Source organism: Argentina anserina, chromosome 3, assembly GCF_933775445.1.
Source record: "Argentina anserina chromosome 3, drPotAnse1.1, whole genome shotgun sequence".
In the NCBI taxonomy this organism is placed as follows: Eukaryota; Viridiplantae; Streptophyta; class Magnoliopsida; order Rosales; family Rosaceae; genus Argentina; species Argentina anserina.
The window spans coordinates 24,447,207-24,473,457 of NC_065874.1; the positions used below are offsets into that span (position 1 = coordinate 24,447,207).

General features: G+C 40.2%; 4 protein-coding genes across 4 annotated transcripts; 1 reads left to right on the plus strand and 3 right to left on the minus strand.

The window, feature by feature from the left end:
• Positions 1-1,611: 1,611 nt before the first annotated feature.
• LOC126786320 (sodium/hydrogen exchanger 4) lies at positions 1,612-5,178 on the plus strand. The gene is made up of 14 exons (XM_050512105.1): positions 1,612-1,770; positions 2,218-2,336; positions 2,428-2,525; positions 2,662-2,721; positions 2,841-2,887; positions 2,977-3,171; positions 3,322-3,368; positions 3,450-3,516; positions 3,709-3,809; positions 3,932-4,033; positions 4,313-4,457; positions 4,546-4,608; positions 4,709-4,792; positions 4,897-5,178. The coding sequence occupies exons 1-14, from the start codon at positions 1,612-1,614 to the stop codon at positions 5,176-5,178; spliced, it is 1,569 nt and encodes a 522-aa protein (XP_050368062.1).
• A 374-nt stretch (positions 5,179-5,552) lies between these two features.
• LOC126786601 (putative lipid-transfer protein DIR1) lies at positions 5,553-6,391 on the minus strand. The gene is made up of 2 exons (XM_050512458.1): positions 5,953-6,391; positions 5,553-5,864 (listed from the first exon to the last, which is right to left on the minus strand). Exons 1-2 carry the CDS (start codon positions 6,251-6,253, stop codon positions 5,857-5,859), a joined length of 309 nt encoding a protein of 102 aa, XP_050368415.1. The 5' UTR covers positions 6,254-6,391; the 3' UTR covers positions 5,553-5,856.
• A 314-nt stretch (positions 6,392-6,705) lies between these two features.
• On the minus strand, positions 6,706-9,931 carry LOC126786600 (uncharacterized). Its single transcript, XM_050512457.1, has 6 exons — positions 9,512-9,931; positions 8,756-8,861; positions 8,486-8,657; positions 8,180-8,361; positions 7,474-7,602; positions 6,706-6,997 (listed from the first exon to the last, which is right to left on the minus strand). Exons 1-5 carry the CDS (start codon positions 9,877-9,879, stop codon positions 7,477-7,479), a joined length of 954 nt encoding a protein of 317 aa, XP_050368414.1. The 5' UTR covers positions 9,880-9,931; the 3' UTR covers positions 6,706-6,997; positions 7,474-7,476.
• Positions 9,932-15,503: 5,572 nt separating this feature from the next.
• On the minus strand, positions 15,504-19,038 carry LOC126787304 (uncharacterized). The gene is made up of 10 exons (XM_050513212.1): positions 19,015-19,038; positions 18,015-18,389; positions 17,693-17,879; positions 17,443-17,579; positions 17,240-17,352; positions 16,798-17,047; positions 16,299-16,454; positions 16,113-16,192; positions 15,964-16,013; positions 15,504-15,724 (listed from the first exon to the last, which is right to left on the minus strand). The coding sequence occupies exons 1-10, from the start codon at positions 19,036-19,038 to the stop codon at positions 15,588-15,590; spliced, it is 1,509 nt and encodes a 502-aa protein (XP_050369169.1). The 3' UTR covers positions 15,504-15,587.
• Positions 19,039-26,251: the final 7,213 nt, after the last annotated feature.

A 26,251-nucleotide genomic window follows, 5' to 3' on the forward strand; every position in this document is an offset into this window, starting at 1 on the left:
CTTGTATTATAAGGTAATATAATTGGGACTAAGGTTTTGTGATTTAATTTGGCTCCAAAAGACTTTGTTAAATTACATGATTAGTTGGTTTCTTGGTAGCTTCACCAAAGCACTAGGGGGAAGTTTGTCAAACATGTTATGCATTAATCATGAGTTACATTTGTGCATGAGTAAGGCTAGGTGCAATGCCTAAGTCTCTACTCCTCTTTTGATTCTATCTCTACATTTACCTTTCTTTGTTGTTTTAGTGCAAGAATTAGTTTACTTAGCTTAATTCTAAAATCAACCAAGTCGATTCACTACCACTTGTTAATACCATCTCCATGATTCTTAGCTTCCAAAGGGCTAAGGTTGTGAACTTGTAAAAAGTTAAAATGCATGTTTTTCTAGTTTTTCTTGTGAAAATCTAGTTAGAGTTGAGTTTATCCCAATCCCTTGGGTACGATACTCTACACTTTCCCTTACTAAAACTTGACCTCCTATACTTGGGAGTAGGTAGTTTCACCCATAAATACACATAATCATACTTAAGTGATTCAACCAACACCTTGCCACGTCAGTAATTAAAATAGTCATAAAATGTCATTTTTAAACAAAAAGATAATTTTATCCTTGTTTAATACTTTAATATGTATTCATTATGATTATTAAATTAAGAAATATTTTCTTAAAAAAAAAAGAAATATTTTCATGGACATAATACAGATACCATATTTTGTAAATATAAATTAAACTCCAAACATATTTAGTTACCTTATTACATTTATTCGAAAATTATTTTACGATATTTGTTCAAAAAATTACCTTATAAGTGATGAAAACAACATTATAATCTTATGACAATTTATTAGATTTTATGGGACATGTAAGGTAATAAATTATTTTTTTCCATGAAAATTAATACTCGCCGACAATTATCATATGGCCGAAATTTATCATATATATTTGAAAAAAATAATTTAGGACAAAAATAGTTTTATTTTAAAATATATTTTTCACACACACATGTCTATATTTTTCACGGATGAAATACTTTTATTTTGAAAATAAGTTTTACGGGTGCACACACACACACACACATATATATAAAAGCATACTTCTGTAAAATATCAATAAAAAGTTAATTACATTATATTTTTATAATAATTTAGAGTCGTTGAATTAACATAGATATGATCGTCTTTTTATTTAAAAATGACATTTTATGACTATTATAATTATTGGCATGATAATATTATGTGAAATGTGACATATGATTGTAGCGCCGAATCTGACGCTTTATTATGACACTAAAATATTTTCCAGTTACTTATTACTCCGGCTATGATCTATAGCTCGGATTCAGGGCCATATTACGCATGCTTCAGAGCAAAACGACATTCCATGCTGCTGCTTTCACATCTGCAATTCCCTAGCTTGATCCTAAAATAGTTATACACGTGTCAATTCGCCATGCAGCTCCCACACGTGTCAACCCATCCTTCTAACACCACAAACCCTTTCTCTCAGCTCACTGTTTTCTGCAACCAGTCGATATAAGGTTACACCTATACGACGTAGCTAGCCTTGTGGATTGCCGGAGGTGCTTTCTGCATATTAAGTAAAACGATGATGGGAGAAATGTATGATTTCGCAAAGAACTTAGCACATGACCATGCTCAGGTGATACCAATCTCACTTTTTGTGGCGGTTCTCTGTGTTTGCTTGGTCGTCGGACACTTGTTCGAGGAAAACCGATGGGTTAATGAATCCATCACCGCCATTTTCATCGTAAACCTTCTTCACCTCTGTCTCTAATTTTTTGTCAGATTTTGTCTTGTGAAGCTAGGCTTATTTTTTCTGTGGGTTCATGACTTCATATAGCATTATTGGACATGTTAGTGCTATATCTAGGTAGAAACTCGATCGGTGTTCTTAGAATGAGCTCCAACATGCAACAATTTTAGTTAGAACCCCCCTTTTGTTTAATGTCATAAAATACCAAGGTCATGAAATGCTTATATGATGTTGAATGATCCTCTACTGTACTTGATCTTATTAGATTATTATATGGATTGAACTAGTCTTTAGCATAAACGCTCTGGAAAAATATTAGTGCCATTATTTCTACCATTTAGATGATGAAACTATACAAGGCATTGAATTTGCATTTGGATAATTGGCAAGTATATAAGTAGTAGTGCGTAATGATGTATATTGAATTCATTTTGCAATCAGGGATTTCTAACCGGAACCATAATCTTGCTGGTGAGCAAGGGGGAAAGTTCTCGCATTCTGACATTTAGTGAAGAGTTGTTCTTTATTTATCTCCTGCCGCCTATTATATTTAATGCAGGGTAATTTCCGCTTCCTTAAGGCTTATGATCCCATATTTTCTTGTTGGTTTCGTTGGAGATATTTGCTTAACGGGTTTACTGACCATACCAGGTTTCAGGTCAAGAAGAAACAGTTCTTTCAAAATTTCTTAACCATCATGTTGTTTGGGGTGATTGGCGTTTTCATTTCGACGTTAGTCATAACAGCTGGTAATAATATGTAGATGTTTATAGAATTTTATCGTCATTTCCTCTTGTTTTTTCGTACTTCTGATTGTACACTGAGTTGTTATGGTTTTGTGAAATTATCTTCTAAAATATCTCTGCATAATACTTTTCACCTTAGGTGCCTGGTTCCTATTTCCTAAGTTGGGTTTCCTTGGCCTGAGTGCACGAGACTATCTCGGTGAGAACTCAGAATCATCTTGCGAGTACAGGACATGAACAGCTACTGATAAGCTTTGTGTAATGATATAATCTTTCTGATAACTTATGGTTGTACATGGATCTTTCTTTTTGAAACAGTTGTAGGAACAATATTTTCATCAACTGATACAGTCTGTACGCTGCAGGTTTGTCATGTTTTAGATGTTCTCTTTCATTTAATTTGGGCAAGCTGCTCCCATATTTGGATGTGCTGAGGTATAATATCCAAATGTAGGTTCTACATCAAGACGAAACACCTTTACTGTACAGCTTAGTCTTTGGGGAAGGAGTGGTGAATGATGCAACATCAGTTGTTCTATTCAATGCAGTTCAGAAGATTAATGTTAATAAACTCAATAGCAAGATTGGACTGCGTGTCATTGGAGATTTCCTTTACCTGTTCTCAACAAGCACTGCGCTTGGAGTTGCAGTAAGTATAATATGACGTGTGCAACATGGAACTACTATGCAACCAATGACTTTGTTCTTGCTAGGCATTACATACGCATTATATTATGCTAATTTACTTGGTCCCAAAATCATAGCATTTGGTGACTGTTCGTTCTTGTCCAATTTTCAGTTCGGACTTATGACAGCATATTCACTTAAAACCTTAAGCTTTGGAAGGTCAGCCAGTTAGTAGTTTGTTCATATAAGAAGTATAAAGTAGATTTTGTGTGAATCCAATTTAAAAAAATTCTTGTACAGGCATTCAAGCATTCGGGAGATTTCTTTAGTGGTTCTGATGGCATATCTGTCTTACATGGTGGCTGAGGTAAGGTACTAGCTGTGTATCTGTCTTAGTCGTGCCCATTAGACCATTAGAATTCTTTATGACAAAAATTATCCACATGTTAGTATACTTGAAGTACTTACAGTCGTTTCTTATTTTGTGAAGAAATATACATGGATTCTTGGTATCATTCACTATTTAGCTGAAAACATCCTTAACTTACTTGACATGCAGCTTTTAGACCTGAGTGGAATTCTCACAGTTTTCTTTTGTGGGATTGTCATGTCACACTATGCCTGGCATAATATCACTGAAAGTTCAAGAATCACAACCAGGCATGTATGGACAGATTTTGTTGGAATGTCGAATAACTATTAGTTTTGTATCTTTGTTTAATTGAATATATCAGTTTGCGAATACTACTTCATCGTTACTGGTCTTCTGTTTTTCTTTTTAGGCATGTGTTCGCGATGATGTCGTTTATTGCAGAAACATTCATATTTCTGTATGTTGGAATGGATGCTCTTGACATTGAGAAGTGGAGGTTAACTAAGTTGAGGTACTGATCTCTGGCTTGGATGCTTTATATCCAGAATTGAAGTCACTAATATCAGTCTGTCTCTGTCCCAGTCTCTTGGTTTTTCACTATTTCATATTTCATATCAGTACAGTATTCTGTAAAAGAACTCAGAAAACTGAACTTTTTATGTTTAAAACACAGTATGGTGGTGTCGAAAAAGCGTGGAGATTAAATTAAGCTTGATTGATTTGATGCTGTTAAGTATAAGCAAGTACTGGTGTACTATACAAATTAATGCCGAACCTTTTATTCTTGCAGTTTTGGGGCTTCAATGGGCATCTATAGTACGACACTTTTACTAATATTGCTTGGACGTGCTGCATTTGTATTCCCTCTCGCTGCTTTCTCCAATTACATGAATAGACGAGCCTCAAGAAGAAGTTCACTCGCACTCAAACACCAAGTCAGTGTCTTCTAGTTAGCCACATAACCTTTTGATATTGGTTACAATGGTTCATGATCGTTTGCTGTTGACCTGATGTTCAATGCAGGTAATCATATGGTGGGCTGGGCTAATAAGAGGAGCTGTGTCCATTGCTTTGGCTTTCAAACAGGCATGTGTACCTCTTTCTATCACACTTCTACTTGAATATAATTACTTCTGCAAATGACTGTTCTCATTATGTCACTATGAATTTCTCTCAATTCGTGTAGTTCACAAGGTCTGGTGTCACATTGGATCCAACGAATGCCATGATGATAACAAATACAATAATAGTCGTCCTCTTCAGTACTGTGGTATGCAAGTTGTTTTCCTATTGCTATTGTTTTTTTTTTCCATACATGTTAAGCATGAGTTCTCTACCTATCTAGGTGTTTATTTTAATGTCAATTCATTCCAGGTCTTTGGCTTTCTGACAAAGCCTCTTATAAATTATCTGCTTCCCCATGCTGGAGCAATCCCCATCAGTCGCAAAGAGTCAAAGGACGTCGGGGAGGATATGAATCTGCCCTTGCTCTCATTCGATGAATCAGCTGCTACCAATATAAGTCGCGCAAAGGATAACTTGTCTATGTTGATGGAGAGGCCTGTGTACACAATACATTCCTACTGGAGAAGGTTCGATGACGCCTATATGAGACCTCTATTTGGCGGGCCAGTAAGTGACCAGTCTACATGTTAGATGTGCAATTTCATCAATAAGTAAATCGAGGGGATCAGTTCAAAGTATAAGAGGGCAGTTTTTTTTATGATAGAAGTGGCAGATCAACAATTTTGCTTAATTTCTAGCACCAAGCAAGTGTAAATCTCCTGCTTTGACCATATTATGCTGAAGTGCTCGGCGTATCTGGTGTTAGCTGCTAATGTAATGTGTACAGAACTGGGGATTATCTCTCTGCCTGAGGCTCTATTACAGCTTTATGTTACTACCAATTACCAAACTAGGGACTATATCTGCCTGAGACTAATACAGATGAATGTAACTGCCAAACGGTGGACCGCTGTTCATAGACATTCAAGTTGGAACTATAACCAACCAGATGGACTTTCTACTACTATTCAACCGCAGGCAAATAACTTGTTTCATGCCTTGTTTCTTTCCGTTTCATTTGACAACTATGTTATTAACTTATTATCATTCCAACAACAGGAGAACTGGGAAAGTTGACGCTTAACCATTACATTCAGCAAATACAGAAATAAATCAGGGTATCACGTACATGTCTTTAAGAAAGGATTACATACATGTTTTTTGCAGAGAACAATATAAAACATGGTCATGCCTAAAGAACCACACAAAAACAGGGAAGCAGTACTGTTGTAGGGTCTCAATTGTTTTTGTCCTTGCAACCGAAGTGCTTCAAGCCACTGCAACAAAACAAGAACGAATGAACACAAGTATAATACTAAGATCGTATTATTCAAGAACATTATCAAATAATATATGGCATCTTACCGCATGCTGGTGGTGTTTTCATGCCACATTTCTTAGGCAATGCCATTGCTCGTGCAGGGTCGATTCCAAGGGAAGGTAGCACAGCCTTGAAGTTGCACAGGCAGGGCAAGTCGGCATGGCGCACAACACCACAACACTTCTTAGATGGCGGAGTCGGTGACTTGCCGCTCACTGCCGGACGGCAATAGTTGAGCTGCGCAGAGTCAATCTTGCATATCGAAACAGCATGGGTTCCCTCCAGCAGTGTAATCAACAGAACTACCATCACCCATTGCCACAAAGCTCCACTAGACCTTGCCATTGTTTCCTAGTTATGCTTGACTAAGCTTGTTAAGAAGTACTTAACCTGGAAGTTTATTTATAACAGACAGATCCTGATTTTTAATCTTTCTCTGGCAAAGCTATGTTTGCCATGTGAGCCTAGTTGTTAGGAACTCAGTCACGGGACAGAAGATGCACAACAAAGAACAAAAGAGGGTTTGATCAATCAACCCATTTCTGGATCTCTCACTAATACTTGTTAGTTTTTCTATTGCAAATTCTTGTTTTACTTTAGTCACGGGAGCCAAAACAAATGAAAATTAAAGTGAGGAAAAATTGAACTATGCTATACATGTCCATACTTGATAGATGAAATCAATAGCGTCAACCCCTACATGCATGAATAAGCATTTCATATATGTAGTCCAAAGCGAAAGCTTGAACGTAAGCATCAAATGCTAATTAAACAAACAATTTCATTACTGAGAAGAAGTCATCTTACATTAGCTTTTATTTTCTACGGCTCCTATATTACACAGCTTTGTTAGAAACTCCATGAGCTTTAGCAGCTCATTCTACCCTAACAGGCCAAGTCATAACAATCATGGGGCCATTTCGAAATAAGAACCACCATGAAGTCATAGTGCAATATCATTGTCCATTACTTTACACACAACAGCTAAGAATCTGACGTACATACAAGCTCAAAGAGGGTACATGACATCAAGAACTATCTTAGTTTCTCCAACATTGGCACATAAGTTACCACATCGTAGACCTAGAACTGCAAAGCAACAGCGGCAATGTGTCAACTGCATGTTCTAAACTAATAAGAAAAGTAATGACTTCGGTAAAATTAGGCTCAAATCTTAACGAAATGGAAGGCTGGATCAGATAATTATGACAACTAGTTGTCCATATCAGTGTCAAACCAAACCTTACAGCCTCTTAAAGAAATGAAGCTACAACATATTATACGAAGAACTTAATATGTTCAAAAAATTGGAAAGTGAGAAATATTCACTTCCCAGTACACAACATAAAATGTGAACCCCTGTTTAATTATACTCTCACAACTAGTGGGGGGGGGGGGGGGGGGGGGGGGCAGCAATGTGGCTACCTACATTATGTGAAAAAAGAACATGACAAAGAAAACTACAAAAAACTTAACATCAGGAACTTGCTTGAGGATACCAAAAATAAACAAACACATGAACACCAAGTTATGACAAGAAAAAAATGAGAACCAAATTTACGGACCTATCATGATCTCCTGAATATGTGATTCCGTGCCAACACTTCGGGTATTCCCAATGCAGAGATGCTTTCACAACCGAAGAGATCTTGAAGCTTTGCATCACATAGAATAGCCATTGGATTTAAAGGATCCTGGTGATGTACATAAAGACGGGAGAAGAAAAATGTAAATACCCAAAATCGCAACAGTTGATACTTTCTGAACTCATAATGTTTCAAACAATTACAGGATAAGAATAGGCCAACAGAAGATTCATAACTAAGCCTGAAATCAATCATGGACAACATTTTAATGTCAAGTGATGCGTTCGTATCTATAAATGCTCAGAGTACGTGTAATGATGCTGAGTGACACAATGTATTAGGTACATTTGATATACAAAATCAGTACAGATGATTCAAAAAGTTCAGCTAAGGTCTTGCTACATCCATTATATAAAATCAGTGCAGGCATCCAAGAACCTAGCTGAAAATCACCATTATGAGATAAAAACTGAAAGATTGCTTCTTTTTTTTTGTGTCAGACTTATAAGATGAACAAACTGATACTACAGAACCACTGAGGCCGACTACAGACATGAGACAAAGATTGAGATACTGTTACCTACTTAAACCATACATTTTATAAATGACGAATGAGCTAATAGAAAAATTAATAATTGTATTTTTGTTCTTTCATTGGAGGGCAAGAGCAGGGGACTGAACCTACCTCCAGACGGTTGACCTTTATATATTCCCATATTCGTTGCAAAACCTCAGTTTGGAGCATCTCCCTCATACCAACACCAAAAAACTTTGCAAGCGCTTCAGATATTATTAAAGGGGGGCCTGACAGAGAACTCTTTGTTCCGGAGTCTGCCGCAACCTTGGCCTTCTTGGGGACTGGCTGTTCTGACAGAACCAAGACACCAAGTCCTTAGATAGGCCTCCAATTTTACAAACATATCATATAACATAGAAACACAAATGTGTGGGCAACACACAAGAAGAGGAAACTGTTTCACCAAATACATACTTGAAGGTTCGAGTGCAATGATATGTTTGGCCAGCAACTTGTTCATCTTAAACATGTCAGTACAGTCTGTCTCGAAAACCAACCGCAGCTCATCATTGCAAATAATTTTCCTCTTGTTACCAGGGTCTTGGAGATTGTGTTTTCTTATGTAAGCCCATAGTTGCTTCACAATCTGAACTCAACGTGTAAAAATTAATACATAAGCAAATCAAAATTCCCAGAAGATAACAAAAAAATTCAGATACATAGCAATAAGGGATGAGCTTCAACCTCAGTCCTTGGAAGAGTTGGATGGCCAACAATGACCTGGAGTTCAGGCGAAACACCGCAAAGTTTGTTTAGACCCCCTGGACCTCCTTTTCTCTTAGGTTTAGGTCTACATGGTGCAGGTCATGACAAAATGCCCACACATCAAAATTACTAACATACACAAATATACCAGCACAACAACATTGGCAAAAGCATCATTCTACGTCGTAAACCCAAAACATATTTCACATAAACTTCATCAATCTCCACCAAGTTTCAAGCTTTGGTTGTTCTAGTAGCATATGAATAGCATAAGAGCTAGAAAAAGGAATAATTGACTTGGTTCACATACAGGGCAAATTGATCTGCTTTCTAATCAAGACCTATTGTTCAACCTGTAACTAAATATCAGAAAAAGATGGAGCTGACTACACAAAAATATGAGACTAAGCCCCTAACAAGATAAATGCCTCAATCTAAATATCTGATTAATATTCATGAAAGAACAAAATAATTAACCCAAAAAATGAAGGAAAATACAACTAAACATGTCACCACTAATCCACTATAGGAACTTAATATGCAACATAAAAATGTAGCCCTGCTCATATTTCCCGACCAAATAACAATGTGCAGCAAACTTTTGAAGGAAATGGACTTGGTTACACGTAAAATTAAGCTTTCTAATTTTCTTAATTGCTCTCTAATTTTCTGAGCAGCAAATTAGGACAAAAATTAGTAGAAGAGAGAGAGAGAGAGAGAGAGAGAGAAACGTACCCATCTTTAGGGGGGTCGGATGCGGGTACAGGAGTGGAGCTGGGCTCGGGCTCGGGCTCGGGAGAAGAAAGCTGAGGCTGGGAATTAGCAGGGAAGGTCTGGAAGGCGGAGGAGGGAGCCGGGTGGTAATTGGGGTTTTGTTGGAGGGAAAAATGGTCTTTGGGAGAGTGGTGAGGCGGCGGTTGGGAGCGGAGGAGGTAGTGGATCTGGGAGCGGATGAAGTCGGCCTTGTGGGAGAGGTCGTGGCCGCCGAGCTTGGATTGGAGCTGTTGCACGACGTCGTTTAGGGTCGCGAAGGTCGGCGCGTTGGGTGTTGAGGCGTGGATCAGGGCTTCTAAAGCTTCCGATATCTCTTGTTCTGTCGCCATTCTCCTCTCTCTCTCTCTCTCTCTCTCTCTCTCTCTCTCTCTGTTTTCGAAGATGGAGTTCAGTTGAGAGTTGATACAGCTTATCTTTCTTTCTCTCTCCTAGTCTTTTGTCTTCGTGAGGGGGAAATGACGGAAGTCACGGAAGGGTCTCAGGGAGTTGAGGGGTTCGTTTTAGGGGTGAGCATCAAAAACAGAAATCTCGATCCCGTTTCGATACCGGCCCGAAATTCATAAGGACGAGACGAGATGAAGGTCTAAAACATTCGTCACGTTCCGATCTCGTCCCGTTTCATAATAGTGGAATGAGACGTGTGATGAATAATTTATATCTCGCTCCGTCCCGTCTCGTCCCACCTTTAATGAAAACTTAAAAATTCTTATATATTTGTATCAAAATGAAACTAATTTATGTTCTTAATAACTCCAAAATTATATCAACTCAAATAATAATAGTAAATTATAATATTTTGAACATAATATATTTTTTTTGTTAAAATTTCATTATTGAATGTTACTTTGTTAATGAAAAAGTAAAAATATTAGTTTTTATGTAATAACCCGATTTTTCGGAATTATGTTTGGTTTGTTTAATTTCTAAAAGTTGTGAAATTTATTTAAAATGAAATTTGGATTGTTTGCAGTATAACGAAACAAGAACAGAAACGTTTTCGGAACACTTATTTAGAAAAACGTTACATTTCCGCAATTTGTATATTGACTTTTATTCAGTCGCTCGGTTGCGAAAACTCCCTTCATGAAAATTGTAGAGCTCGTCGATACGAGTTTGTGGACACGTCACGCGTTCGAATCGGACGTCGTACGTGAAAGTTATTAACATCGGAAGTTAGTTTCCAATTTTGAAAACGAGTATATAATTGAATTGTTTCAGTTTAGGGTTTCCAAAATTGGAAACCCCTCACTCTCTCCTCTCTTTCTGCCTCCCTCCCTTCTCTCTCCCCGATATCTCTCTCTCTCCTTCGGAAATTCCTCCGCCACGATCCGACGAGCTCCGGCCTCTGTGACATACACCGCCGTCCCAGGAAGCGTCGTGCGACCCTCCGTAGTCGACCCTGAGGTCGACGCACCTCCTCGCGACGCCGTGAGCCTCTGCGCTCCAACCCGAGACCGCGAACTTCATCGCCACCGTCGAGCACCACCTTCGGTGACACAAGGGCACGGAGGAGAGCATCACGACGCCGATCCTCGCCCTTGGAGCCCTCTGCTATCAACTTAGGGGCAAAACCGCACGATTCAAGTCCTCCCCGAGGAATCGAAACACCACCGGCGATCCGAGCTCTTCCAGTGCCAAATCAGAGTTCTTAACTTCGATTAAGGTATGAATTGATGTAATTGATGGATTGGTTGTGGATTTTTGGTTATTTTGGCTTGATTTGGTGGAGATCGGAGAGGGAGGAGGAGGGAGAGGGTACTGCCGCCTTAGGCGGCGCGTGTAGGTGCGTGGAGGGGGTAGGAGGCAACGTGAGGCCGTGGGGAGGAGAGGGGAGGAAAGGAGAAAGGTTTTGGGGCGGCGGTGGCGTGCTACGCGCTGCCACAGTGAGTGGCGCGTGTACCCCATGCGCCGCCATGTGCGGCGGCGCGTGAACAGTGATTCGACATAGTAATTTGTAAAATTTATTTTTACGACGGTGAATGTACAAAGCTGATTTACATACTGTAAATGTAAATTTATTTTACGTACGGTAAATGTAAATAGAAATTACTTTCAGTAAATGTAAAAAGTAATTTCAAAAGGGTAAATAAGTAATTAATATTTACTGAGACAGTATTTACATTTGAATAGTATTCATACGTACATAAATACGTAAACAGTATGTATATGTATAGGGATACGTAATTGATGTGTATTCGTACATAAATACATGAATAGTAAATATGTGAACAATAATTTCGTAAAACCAGAAATTACTGAATAGTAACTTATGATTACTGTTTCGGCATTTAAGGTTTACGAAACGATTCTAAATTCTTTTCTTATCTTTTCAAGGTGATCGATAAATCAAGGAAATGAATTACTTTCGGAAATTGTGGAATTACACTTGAGTTGATAAGGTGAGTAAAATCTCACATATTTACGAATATACCCTTGCGGAGATTCAAGATTTTGCAAGAGTTTTAAATATTGAAATACGACATGTATATGATATAGCGGATTATATATATTTGTATAAATGGTAAATAGATAGATATATATATATATAGTTTGCTATATTATATACTGTTATGAATTTATTGTGAATATGTCATTTTGATGACGAAAATTATATATTGAGCATGTCGAGTTAATTTGTACAATATGAGGTGATGATTATTGTATGTGGTTTTAACAAGGAGTTTGTTAAAACATTTTGTCTTCGGACGAGTTTTGTCTTCGGACGTGATTTTTGTCTTCGGACATGTTTATGTCTTTGGACCAGTCTTTGGATGTGATTTTTGTCTTCGGACGTGTTTATGTCTTCGGACCAGTCTTCGGACGTGTTTGGCATGTCGGAACCTAGCCTTTGGCCGGGCGAAAGTTACGATATAGTTAGAGCTCTAGTCAGCAAACTATATATATATGTACCTATTTACCATTTATACAATATATACATAATCCACTATATCATATGTCATATTCCATTCTTAAAAATTCTGCAAAATCTTGAATCTTCGCAAGGGTAGATTCGTAAATATGTGAGATTTTACTCACCTTATCAACTCGAGCGTAATTCCACAATTTCCGAAAGTAATTCATTTCCTTGATTTATCGATCACCTTGAAAAAATAAGAAAAGAATTTAGAAACGTTTCGTAAACCTTAAATGCCGAAACAGTAATAATAAGTTACTGTTCAGCAATTTCTGGTTTTACGAAATTACTGATCACACGGTTACTATTCATGTATTTCTGTACACATACACATCAATTACGTATTCTTGTACGTATACATACTGTTTAAGTATTTCTGTACGTATGAATACTATTCAAAATGTAAATACTGTCTCAGTAAATATTAATTACTGATTTACCCTTCCGAAATTACTTTTTACATTTACTGAAAGTAATTTATATTTACATTTACTGTTCGTAAATCACCTTTTTACATTCACCGTCGTAAAATAAATTTTTACAATTTATTGTGTCGATTCACTGTTCAGGCACCGCCGCACGTGGCGGTGCGTGGGGTATACGCGCCACTTTCGGCAGCCCGCGCGTGGTGCTCACATGCCACTCACTGCGGCAGCGCATGGGGCACACGCGCCGAGCCTAAGGCCGGCGCGTAGCACGCCACCGCCGCCCCAAAACCCTTCTAATTTCCTCCCCTCTCCTGCCCACGGCCTCACGCCGCCTCCTACCATCTCCACGCACCCACACGCGCCGCCTAAGGTGGCGGTAACCCCTCTCCTTCAATCCTCCTCCGATCTCCATAATCTCAACTACAAATCATCCAAAAATTCACACGAAGCATCACAACAATCACATTATACAAACCCTCACCTCAATTCGAAGCTTGAACCGCCGAATTCGTTGCCGAAGTGAGATGAGTTGTCGATCGTGTCGATTTCTCGAGAAGGTGTGTCGTCACGTCCCCCCTTCGATCGTACGTGTTGCAGGGGTTGAGGAGTGATGGAGGCGCACCTGTGCTGAACCCTAGTTTCGTCGGAGAAGAGCTTGAATGACGGTGGGTTTTTTGCAGAGGACGGGGGTGCATCGGCGCGGCGAACGGCGACGAGGGAGGATACGATCTTCTCAGGGTTTGACGAGGAGGGCCATGCGAGGCTTTTGAGTGTGGCGGTGTGTGACACGGACGGTGGGTCTGTGAGATCGCCGGCAAAGTTTATGAGGGAGGGGGAAAAATCGGGGAGAGAGCGAGAGAGAAGAGAGAGAAAGTGGAGGGAGGTCCGGGGTGAGGGTTTCGAGAAATGGAAACCCTAACTCCACTACTTATCTATTTATACCAGTTTCTAAAATCGGAAACAACTTCTATCGTTAAAAACTTTTACATACAACGTCTGATTAGAACGCGTCACTTATCCACGAACTCGTATCGACGAGCCCTTAAACTTTCGTGAAGGAAGTTTTCGCAACCAAGCGACGGAATAAAAATCGATATATACGTTGCGTAAACGTAACGTTTTTCTATTTAAACGTTCCGAGAACGTTTCCGTTTTCGTTTCGAAATGTCGCGAACCCTAATTTGTCGTTTGAATTAATTTCACAAATTTAACAATTGAAAATACTCGATAAATAGTTCCAAAAAATCCGGGTTATTACACAGCGTTCATTAGTACCCGTATTATAAATGCATTTGGGTAAACAGAGGGGTTGCCCAATTTCTCATGAGCACTTTCATTTTCATTTTTTTTTGGGACAACCAGATGGGACGTCCATTGACTCATGAGTGCATTTATATTTGTTGATTTGTGGATTTTCGTATATATTGATATGCGAGTTATATTTTTATTTTACTCATACGAGCTGTAAAGCTTACCGGGTTTGTGTTTACAATCCCGGTGCACCAATTCAATGGTGTATGGGATAATTCCGCAGGTGTCAATTAGTAGAAATCGAAGGACAACTCTGAAGACTCGAAGTCGTTCATTTTCCAACTTGTGGTGAGGTTTTTATTGTGGAGTTGTGTGAGAACTTGTGAGGATTTATTTGTGGGTTTTTGTGAGAGATTGGGAGGATTATTACATTTCCATTTTATGTAATTTGAATTATAAATTTGGTTTGTAATAATTGGTTTGTCTGAGTTGTATTGTGAACTCAATAATGATCCGCTGTGGCATTTAAAATGATTTCGATTCATTGAGATTGTTTTAGTGTTTCACGACTTCGAAATTTGAGTTTTTATGCTCGAAATTTTGGGGTCGTTACATTTTATTTAACTTCATAGGAAGATGGGATTTGTCCCGTCCCGTCCTGATCCCGTCTCGTCCCAACCGGGATTAATCCCGAGTGGGATACATTCTTAAAAACCCTCGTCCCGTCCCGATTCAAAAGAGTGGGACGGGACGTGGGATGAGCTCCGTCCCGTCTCATCCCGTCATGTGCCCACCCTTATCTCGCCCCGGCGTGGCTAGTATCGTCATTTCGTTGTTGCTTGGTGGCACCTGAATCGTCAAAACTTCAAGTCGTTCGAAAAATCAAACGTCTAGGTCTAATTCTTCATGATAGGCTCGATGTTGATATGCACCATGACACAGTTGGAAAAAATCCAAGAATCCTCCACAGAGATTACACTGATTAGTGTTTTATATCAGTTAGTGTCATATAGTCTAAATAGACCAATGAACTAGTGTTCGATCGGTCACTAATTGACCAAGAAATTGATGCCAAGTTAAAAATAAAACTCTACTTAATGTACGTAATTCTCTCTATCTTTGCATTCACATGATTGAGCACATTGGCGTTATTTTTCTATGAGAAACGAGTTTGATTTTATTTTTACATCAAAACATAAAAGTCGCAATTTCGATCAAGGGATAGGTCGGATCAATCGACCAATCTTTCCGGTCTAGACTTTAACTATGGCCACATCAAGTTATTTACACTCATCCTTATTATCCTTACCATCATTCATTCATCATGTCTGTGCCTTTATTATTTGAAGTGTATTATTATTGTGTTTTTGCCATGTTACACTTCTGTGCCTTTAAATGAAGTGGTATTACTATTATTACTTAGTTTTCCAATCTGATGAAGTGATTATTTGAAAGCCTGAAGGTCAGCATAATACTTCAGCATCCACCCTTTGATGATCCTGACTTCTGTTTTACGTTGATTGACCAACCACGCTGGATCCGTAGTGTGGTTCGCACGAAGTAAGTCCAAGCAATGCGACCCTGCATAGTAAGTTTTAGTTCTCATTAACACGAATAAGCATGAACGTTTGATTGTCAATTTGGCGTCTACAATTATGCTAGCTAGCTATGATCAAATGCTAGTGTCGACTCTGTCGAACATAACATTCATCATAACATCATTTAAGTGTTTACAAGCATCCCATGGTAAAACCTTTTAAGGACTCACTAGCCGCATACCCAGTTAAACTACGATAGAATCTGCTCGATGATTTTCTTACCTTTCGTTGTAGTGACTGCGAGGACAGTATCTGATATGTCGTGCAACACCCTTGATGAAAGTAAATACTTATTAGATTTGTTCGAGGGAAAGCAGGAATTGGTGAAAAGAAAAGGCAATAGAAAATGAACTGATTTGTATTTTGCTCACCCGCCACCACTGTAAGGATCTCTTAGACCATTGGAGAAGATGATGTTGCTAGCAAACCTATGAAGAGCGAGTCTGATATCCTGTTAATTTGGAAGAATTTTCAAATTTTCAGAAACCGTCAAACTATCATCAATTTTGTTCAGAATGCTTTCAGAATTTGAAAATCGATCGATCAGTTCATCATACATGCCCGCCATAGTAGGTAGTAACCCAGTGAGGGCGAGGAGGGACACCATATTCCGCCTTGCACTCAGCTATGTACTGTTTCAGATCGAAAGGAGCAGGAGGTAACATTGTGTTGTTGTTACCATTGCCTATGGGCATCACCATTTCACTACATATCTGTATAATACAGTAATACACATGTCATGCAAACCAGTTGATCGGTCAGTAATATATGTACATCATAATTACACGTACATTATCATATTGGGGTTCTGAATTTGAAAGCTGGGATTCTAGAACGAAAGTTCTTAGGGTTTTGCACTTACAGCTTAAGCTAGCTTCATGCGAAATTTATACATCTAGCTAGCTCTCCAGATTTGTTTTGAAGTTAAGAAAGCTATCAACAAGAATCTTTGGTTACTTGTCTTGAAATGGCTTTTTTTTCGTTATTATTTAGTTGAGCAAAACTGATGACATGTATATATGAAGTAATTAAGACAGAGTGTATGCAGTTAATTACCTGCCATGCCCATCCCTGAACTGTTTCAAGGCTCTCACTGCCTGGCTGATAATCGTTGACATAGCATGACTTTTTTCCTTCATAAGCAACAAGACCTGCAAATATTTTGGCAAGAGTGTCTTTGCTAGAAACTCCATCGATAGCGCCACAGATTTCAGTGACCGGATATGTTGGTGGAGCATCATATTGAGCTGCCCCTATATACATGAACTCCAAATGGTCTTCGAGCTCCGACGACGAACCTAAGGGACTAATTAAATTTAACGAGAAACCAAAAGAGTATTGACAAAATGATCCAGGATTAGTAAGACTTAGTACTAACCATTCATGAAAATTTAAAGAAAACCAAATGAATATGACAAGCTGATGAAATTAGTTGTTCTACACTTGTACTCATGAATAAATATTTTAAATTAACGTAAAAGTTAGCAACGATATGCACCTGCAAGTATGGAACTTCTTGCTGAGGACCGACAGACCATTAGGCTTGGAAGCAATTTCCTCAATTTCAGACCAGGACTTTTTAATGGTTTGGTAGCAACTCTCACTGGTTTCCTGCAATTTAATGCATTTTATGACCTTACGGTTAGCAGTTTCTGTACTACATGTAGCGTTTTAGTAATATTGGATCGTAGAAATGGTTACTTGAAAATCTCTGCTGATAATAGAGTAGTATCCGTTTTTTCGGGAAACAATTTCATCAAAGTAAAGAATTGGAGCTGAGGAGGCAAGAGCTCCAAGAGCTACATGGGGATACTTTAGCCGAAACCATGAAGCAAGCACTGTGGACAAATCAAACGTGCATTATCTTCATTAAACAGACACATTTGAATATTGTGACAACTATATATAGCCGGAATAATTGAAAAAGTGTACTGTATATGCAGTCACTCACTTCCACCATATGATCCACCAACAACAATGATTGGAGAATGTTCAGCATGTAGTTTCTTTTTTACATGTATGAGAATTTCTGCACAATCTGCTAGAGCTTGAGCTGAGTTGAAGTAACCAAGAGTTCTTGCATTTTTAAACGCAGTTTCCCTTGATCCGAATGGGATTGATTTACCATAGTATCGGTGCTGATGGGATAATTTAGTTAAAAATGACCATGTGTCTAAATACGTAATTCCAAAGCAAAATCTATATAATGAATATGCCAATTGTCAAACTGTCCGACAAGAAAACCGTTAAATTCTTCCATATATATGTGTTACCTCTATATATATCTGGAGAGCTTGAAACTGTTTGGCGTTATCAGGTAAGAACCCATGGAAAGATAATTCTCTATCCAACGATTCTTCTGCACCAAGATAAGCAAATATTGGTGCACTGGTATTTGAGCCACCCCAGTGCTTGAAATTAATCAAGTATCTTTGTTGAAATGTAGCGAAGCTATCATACCTAAAGTTGAAATGATCAAGTGTTTGTGTATAGTAGAATGTTTCTAACTCAAAAGAGTCATATGTAGACAGGGCTTGAGCAATACGTGCTCCTCTAGTTGCACTCAACCTTGGAATGTTTAAAGAAGATGATGTTGAGACTATTAAAGAAATAATTACAAGCCATAGAAATGAGCATATGTAATAACCCTAAATTTCAAACAACATTTGAGTGGATTTGAATTCTTTAAAAAAATTGTGAAATTTAATTTGAATGGATGTGATTGGTTACGACGATAGGAAACGAGTAACGGATACGTTATCGGAACGTTTAATTTGAAAAACGTTACGTTTCCGAACATTTATATCGACTTTTAATCCGTTGCTCGGTTTCGAAAACTTTCTTCACGGAAGTTGTAGAGCTCGTTGATACGAGTTCGTGGATATGTGACGCGTTCGAAACGGACATCTTACGTGAAAGTTATTCACGTCGGAAGTTAATTTCCGATTTGGAAACTAGTATAAAAAGGAAATTTTTGTAACTAGGGTTTCCATAACAGGAAACCCTTTCTTTTCCGCCGCATCCTCTCTCTCTCTCTCTCTCTCTCTCTCTCTCTCTTCCTCTCTCCTTCTCCTCGATTCCTCTCCCTCACTCGGTTCTCTCTCGCCCTCACCGATCGTGCCCTCCCCGAATCCCTCTCCCTCTCACCGATCGCTCTCTCCCTCTCCCTCTCACTGATCACTCTTCCCTCTCCCTCTCACTGTCACTTTCTTCCTCTCCCTCTCACCCGAAACCTCGCGATTCTCCGTCGCCCAAACGCTCCACCGGTGAGACCAAGGCTTGGGACTGCATCACCATCATCTCTCCTCACCCCTAGTGCCACCGGTGACAAGATCGGCGATCAAAAACCGCGATAGGTACCGCCGCTGCTCAACTGCAAGGCCGCCGGCATCTCGAGCTCTCCAACTTCGTTTTTGACGATCCAGATGTCTGATCGAGGTGAGGATTGGTATAGATGGGTTATGTGATTGATTTGTTGTTGTTTTTGGTTGTTTTGTGGCGATCGGAGGAGTGGTGGAGGTGTTGAACACCGCCGCTTAAAGCGGCGCGTGAAGGAGCGTGTGGAAGTGTGGGGTGGTGCAGGGGCGGCCTAAGGCCGGAGGGAAGGAGAGGGGAGAAAGTAGGAGGGATTTGAGGTAGCGGTGGCGTGCTACGCGCCGTGGTTAGCCTCAGCGCGTGGGCCCCACGCGCGGCCGGCCGGAGGTGGCGCGTATGCCACACGCGCCGCCGTGTGAGGCGGTGTAATTAGTTTTGACTGAAAGGGTATTTTGGTAATTTACTGTGTAACGGTAAATGTAAATGTAAATTTTATTTACTACGGTAAATGTAATTAATTTTTACCTTCGGTAAATGTAATTATAAATTACTTTCAGTAAATGTAAAAAGTAATTTGTAAAAGGGTAATTTAGTAAATTTTATTTACTGAGTTTGTATTTACATTTAAATCGTACGTATACGTACAGAAATATGTATTAATATTTATACGTACAGAAATACGTATTAATATTTATACGTACAGAAATACGTATTAATATTTATACGTACAGAAATACGTATTAATATTTATACGTACAGAAATACGTATTAATATTTATACGTACAGAAATACGTATTAATATTTATACGTACAGAAATACGTATATAATATTTATATGTACAGAAATACGTAAAAATCGTATATTTGTACAGTAACCGTGAATAGTGAACAGTGAACAGTAACTTCGTATAAACCAAAATTGCTGAACAGTAACCGTTTATTACTGTTTTGGCATTTAAAGGTTTACGAAACGATTCTAAATTCTTTTCTTATTCTTTTAAGGTGATCGTTAAATCGAGGAAAGGAATTAGCATCGGGAATTGTGGAATTACGCTCAAGTCAATAAGGTGAGTAAAATCTCACTGAATTACGAATCTACCCTCGTGGTGATTCAACATTTTTGCAAGTGTGTTTATCAAATGAATTACAACATGTATATAATTTAGTGGACTACATATATACAGTATAATGGTAATAAGTACATATTATATATTTAGTTCATTAAATTACGTACTGTTATTAATTCATTAAAAATAGTCATTTCGATGACGGAAGTGAGAATGAGCATGTGTAGTGAAATATGACATGTATAAGATATAGTGGATTATATATATATTGTATAAATGGTAAATAAGTACGAATATATATAGTTTGCTATATAATATACTGTTATGATTTTATTGTGATTATATTGAGCATGTGATTTGAATTGTACAATATGATGTGGGATTATTGTACGTGATTTTTAACATTGAGATTGTTAAAATGTGAATTGTCTTCGGACCTGATTTTTGGTACAATATGATGTGAGATTATTGTACGTGTTTGGCAAGTCGAAACCTAGCCTTTGGCCGGGCGAAAGTTACGATACAGTTAGAGCTCTAGTCTGTCTGTCTTAGTACTGCATGCGAGGTAACGGGTGGTTATCTGCTCATGGGTACTCGGTGTATTTTGGATGTTGGGTAGCGGGTGGCTATCCAATATCAACGGTGTATTACGAGAGGGGTAACAGATGTGTACCAGCGTTCTTGGTACCCGTATTATAAATGCATTGGGTAACCAGAAGGGTTACTTAATTTCCTCATGAGCTTATATTTCATATTTCTTTGGGTCAACCAGATGGGCTGACCATTGGCTCATGGGGGCATTTATATTTGTGTTGTTGTGATCTTTCGTATATTTTGATATGCGAATTATATTTTGATTTTACTCATACGAGCTATAAGCTTACCGGGTTTGTGTTTACAATCCCGGTGCACCAATTCGATGGTGTAGGGGATAATTCTGCAGGTGCTGATTAGTGGGGGTTGAGTGACGACTACAGAGGCTTGAAGTCGTTCTTATCCTGTTGTGGTGAGATTTCTGGCGTGGATTTGTGTGAGAATTTGAGTGAATTTTATTTGTGAGATTTGTGAGTGATTTGTGAGGATTATTACATTTCCATTTTATGTATGAATTATAAATTTGGGTTGTAATAATTGGTTGTCTGAGTTGTATTGAGAACTCAGAATTGATCCGCTGTTACACTTTATTGATTTCGAGTTATTGAGATTATTTTGTGTTTAACGACTTTAGAATTTTGAGTTTTTAGGCTCGAAATTTTGGGGTCGTTACAGTTGGTATCAGAGCCTAAGTGCGTATTTGGCGATTATCAATACCATCCAGGAGCGATGATCCGACTGCAGGCGGGCTCCCATCACATGCTCCTCGGTATTGATATGTCGTCGGGTACGCGAGAGTGTTTTAGGAGCCATACCTAATGGTTTGGTCCTCCGAGAAGTATCGTGATGATACTTCGATGATTCATCTTATCCTGAAATTTCATGTTAATACCTATTGCATCTGTTTTAGTTGAATTCGAGATTTCACAAGTATTGACAAAGTGTTTCGTTGTTTGAAGGTGATGAACGCTGATAAGGGCCGAGGACGGGCGAGAGGCCGAGGTCGAGGTAGGACCACAGGCCGAGTCCGCAACGTGGAGAACCTTTATGAGGAGGCTGCTCCACAGGTAGAGCAGGTAGGCCGAGGTCGAGGTAGGGCCACAGGTCGAGTCCGCAATGTGGAGAACCTCTATGAGGAGGCTGCTCCGCAGGAGGAGCAGGATGAGCCAGCTCCTGCGGTTAGAGATGACGGTCGAGTGTTGAAGCTGATCAAGGATATTAGTGCACTGTCAGCTCCGACTTTTCATGGGGGATTAGATCATATGGTAGCTGACCATTGGATCGAGGGTATGGAGACTTATTTTGAGATGATAGAGTGCACAGAGATTGAGAAGAGAAAGATAGCTACATTCTTTCTCAAGGGTGATGCTCTAGATTGGTGGAAGAGCATGAGACAGACTGTGGATGTGTCTACATTCACATGGGGAGGTTTCACCTCCATATTCCGAGAGAAGTATTTTCCAGCCTCAGTACAGGAGGACTTAGAGTTGGAGTTTCTGGCATTGGTACAGGGAGGCATGACCATTAGAGAGTATGATGCTCGATTCTCGCAGCTATATCGGTATGTCAGGCCTATGGGTACGACTGCTTTAGCTCAGAAGTATCTACGTGGGCTGAAACAAGAGTACAAGACCATGATATCAGTCCTTTGCCTGACTTCACGGGAACAGATATTTGAGAGTGCTATGAGTTTGGAGCAAGCAGAGAAGACTCAAGCAGGTGATGCGGGGAACAGAGATGCAAAGGGGAAAGGCAAGGCAGTCTATACAGGCAGCGAGCACTCAGGGCCGAAGGATAGGTCATGGAAGAGGCCAAGACCCCACTATCAGGCCCCGATAAGGGTGCCACCCCTAGCTATCAGAGCAGCACCAGTCAGACCATTAGCAGCAGTGAGGTGTTATAGCTGCAATGAGATGGGACATTACGCCTCAGCATGTCCGAAACCGAAGAGAGCAGGCTGCCACCGGTGTGGGCAAGTGGGACACATAGCTCGAGATTGTACCCGACCACTTCCGGGTAGACAGGAACGGCCGCAGAGACAGCTACCAGCGGGCCAAGCTAGAGTGTTCGCAGTGGGTCAGCGAGACACAGGAGTGGAAGGTACATTATCACTTTTTGACTACCTTGCTAGAGTGTTGTTTGATACGGGAGCATCGCATTCATTCATTGCTAGTTCAGTAGTGGAGATGCTAGGATTGATTCCTACACCTCTCGGGGACGCCTTATGTGTCACTTCACCCCTTGGTGTGTCACTTGAGTTAGAGACAATCTGCAAAGCTTGTCCTATATTGATTGGAAGTAGAGAGTTCTCTGCTTCGTTGATTGTGATTCCGGATCACACTTATGATGTGATCTTGGGGATTGATTGGTTGAGACCACAGCATGCTGTGATTGATTGTTTTGACATGGTGGTGTCCTTTCATAGACCCGGAGAGCCAGTGTTTCGTTATCGTTGCCTCAAGTCTGATAACGCCATGAGATCAGGAGTTTTGGCACATGTGGAGTCAGTGGATCAGAAAGTATCTATCGCAGACATTGTGGTAGTATCTGAGTTTGGTGAAGTATTCCAAGAGATACCGGGGCTACCACCTCGAAGAGTGGTAGATTTCTGCATTGATGTAGTACCCGGTACAGCACCTGTGTCAAAGGCGCCATATAGAATGGGGCAGAATGAACTTAAGGAGTTGAAGGTGCAGATTGATGAGCTATTAGACCAAGGGTTCATTAGACCTAGTGTTTCACCTTGGGGAGCACCTGTCTTGTTCGTAAAGAAGAAAGATGGTTCTCTGCGGTTATGTGTGGACTACAGAGAGCTGAACAAGGTGACCATCAAGAATAGGTATCCCTTACCTAGGATTGACGACTTGTTCGATCAGCTCAAAGGTGCTACTGTGTTCTCTAAGATTGATTTGAGATCCGGTTATCATCAACTCAGAGTGAAGGAAGAAGATATATCGAAGACAGCCTTCAGGACCCGGTATGGACATTATGAGTTTGTCGTCATGCCATTTGGTCTAACGAATGCACCAGCTGTCTTTATGAGTTTGATGAACCAAGTATTTAGCCCGTACTTGGATGAGTTTGTTGTGGTGTTTGTGGATGACATTCTGATATACTCCAAGACACAAGAAGAACATGTGGTGCATCTGAGAACAGTGTTGCAGACCTTGAAGGAGGCGAGACTGTATGCCAAGCTAGAGAAGTGTGAGTTCTGGAAAGAAGAGGTCAAATTCCTTGGTCATGTTGTCTCAAAAGATGGAGTACTAGTGGACCCAGCAAAGGTAGAGGCAGTGAAGAGTTGGAGTCGTCCAAAGAACCCTACAGAGATACGTAGTTTCCTCGGTTTGGCAGGGTACTACAGGAGATTTATCGAGGGGTTTTCTAGTATCGCATCTTCATTGACCAAGTTGACCAAGAAAGATACTCCGTTTGTGTGGACGGATGCATGTGAGGAAGCATTCAACAAACTAAAGACTAGACTGACCACAGCTCCAGTGTTGACGATTCCCTCTAGTGGTGGTGGCTATGTCATTTACAGTGATGCTTCACTCCAGGGTTTGGGTTGTGTGTTGATGCAGCATGGAGGAGTCGTTGCATATGGCTCGAGACAGTTGAAGATTCATGAGAAGAATTATCCGACACACGACCTAGAGCTTGCGACAGTTGTATTTGTCCTGAAAATTTGGAGACATTACTTGTATGGTGAGAAATTTCAACTCTTTTCAGATCATAAGAGTTTGAAGTACTTGTTCTCACAGAAGGAGCTGAATATGAGGCAGAGGAGATGGATGGAACTCCTCAAGGACTATGACTTCACATTAGAGTACCACCCGGGGAAGGCAAATGTGGTGGCTGATGCCTTGAGCAGAAAACCGAGAGGCGTAGTAGCTTCACTTATGGTCCAGGAATGGTTCATGCTAGAAGCTGCATCAGAGTTTGATTTGGCACCATCGGGAGGAGAACCAAGGGTCTTCCTTGGTAGTGTCACAGTGCAACCCACATTGATCACGAGGATCATACAGGGTCAGGCGCAGGATAGACTCTCACGAGCTAAGTTGGCGGATCTTGTAGTTGATACGCTTGATGAGTGCCCTTCTGAGTGGAGAGTTGGACCCGATGGAGGGTTGAGGTTTGGGACAAGATTGTGTGTCCCAGATGGTGATGATCTTCGGGAGGAGATCCTTCGTACGGCACATCGATCACGATATACCGTTCATCCAGGGAACAACAAGATGTACAAGGACCTTTGCAGACAATTTTGGTGGAACGGTATGAAGAAAGATGTAGCAGAGTTCGTATCAAAGTGCCTTACATGTCAGCAAGTGAAAGCAGAACATCAACGACCAGCTGGCATGTTGAAACCACTGACTATTCCTCTTTGGAAGTGGGAGCAGATATCTATGGATTTTGTGACCGGATTGCCTAGATCGAAGAAGGGTCACGATGCCATATGGGTGATTGTCGATCGGTTGACGAAGTCGGCTCATTTTCTCCCAGTGTCGATGAAGTACTCAGTGGACGTGCTTGGGAAACTATATGTGGATGAGGTAGTGAGACTTCATGGTGCTCCAGTTTCTATTGTTTCCGATAGAGATGCACGTTTCACTTCGAAGTTCTGGGGTGGTTTGCAGAAGGCGATGGGCACTACCTTGGATATGAGTACAGCTTTTCACCCTCAGACGGATGGACAGACAGAGAGGGTGAATCAGGTGATGGAAGACATGTTGAGAGCATGTGTGTTGGATTTCAAGGGTAGCTGGGAAGATCATTTGAGATTGATTGAGTTTGCCTACAACAACAGCTACCATTCTAGCATTGGCATGGCACCGTATGAGGCACTTTATGGTAGACCATGTCGATCTCCGATCTGTTGGGCCGAAGTTGGTGATGAGGCACTGATGGGCCCGGAGGTAGTTCAGGAAACCACTGAGAAGATCTCGATTATTCGGGATAGAATCCGGACCGCTCAGAGTAGACAGAAGAGTTATGCAGACCTGAAGAGGAGACATGTGGAGTTTGAGATCGGTGACCATGTGTTCTTGAAGGTTTCGCCTATGAGGGGTGTAGTGAGATTTGGCAAGAAGGGAAAGTTGGCTCCGAGGTACGTTGGACCCTTTGAGATACTTGAGAAGGTGGGCGAACTAGCTTATCGACTAGCCTTGCCTACTAGCATGTCGGGCGTACACAACGTCTTCCACATTTCCATGCTGAGGAAGTATGTACCAGATGAGTCACATGTGATCGATCATAGCACCATTGAAGTGAAGGAAAATGCCACTTTTGTTGTCGAGCCGGTTCGTATCCTGGATAGGTCCACAAAGAAGCTACGGAGGAGAGAAGTTGGACTAGTCAAGGTGTTGTGGAGTCACCATGATGAGGGTGATGCATCTTCGGAGCTAGAGTCAGACATGATGACTAGATATCCACAGTTATTTGTTGAGTGAGCTTGAATTTCGGGACGAAATTCCTTTAAGGGGGGTAGATTGTAATAACCCTAAATTTCAAACAACATTTGAGTGGATTTGAATTCTTT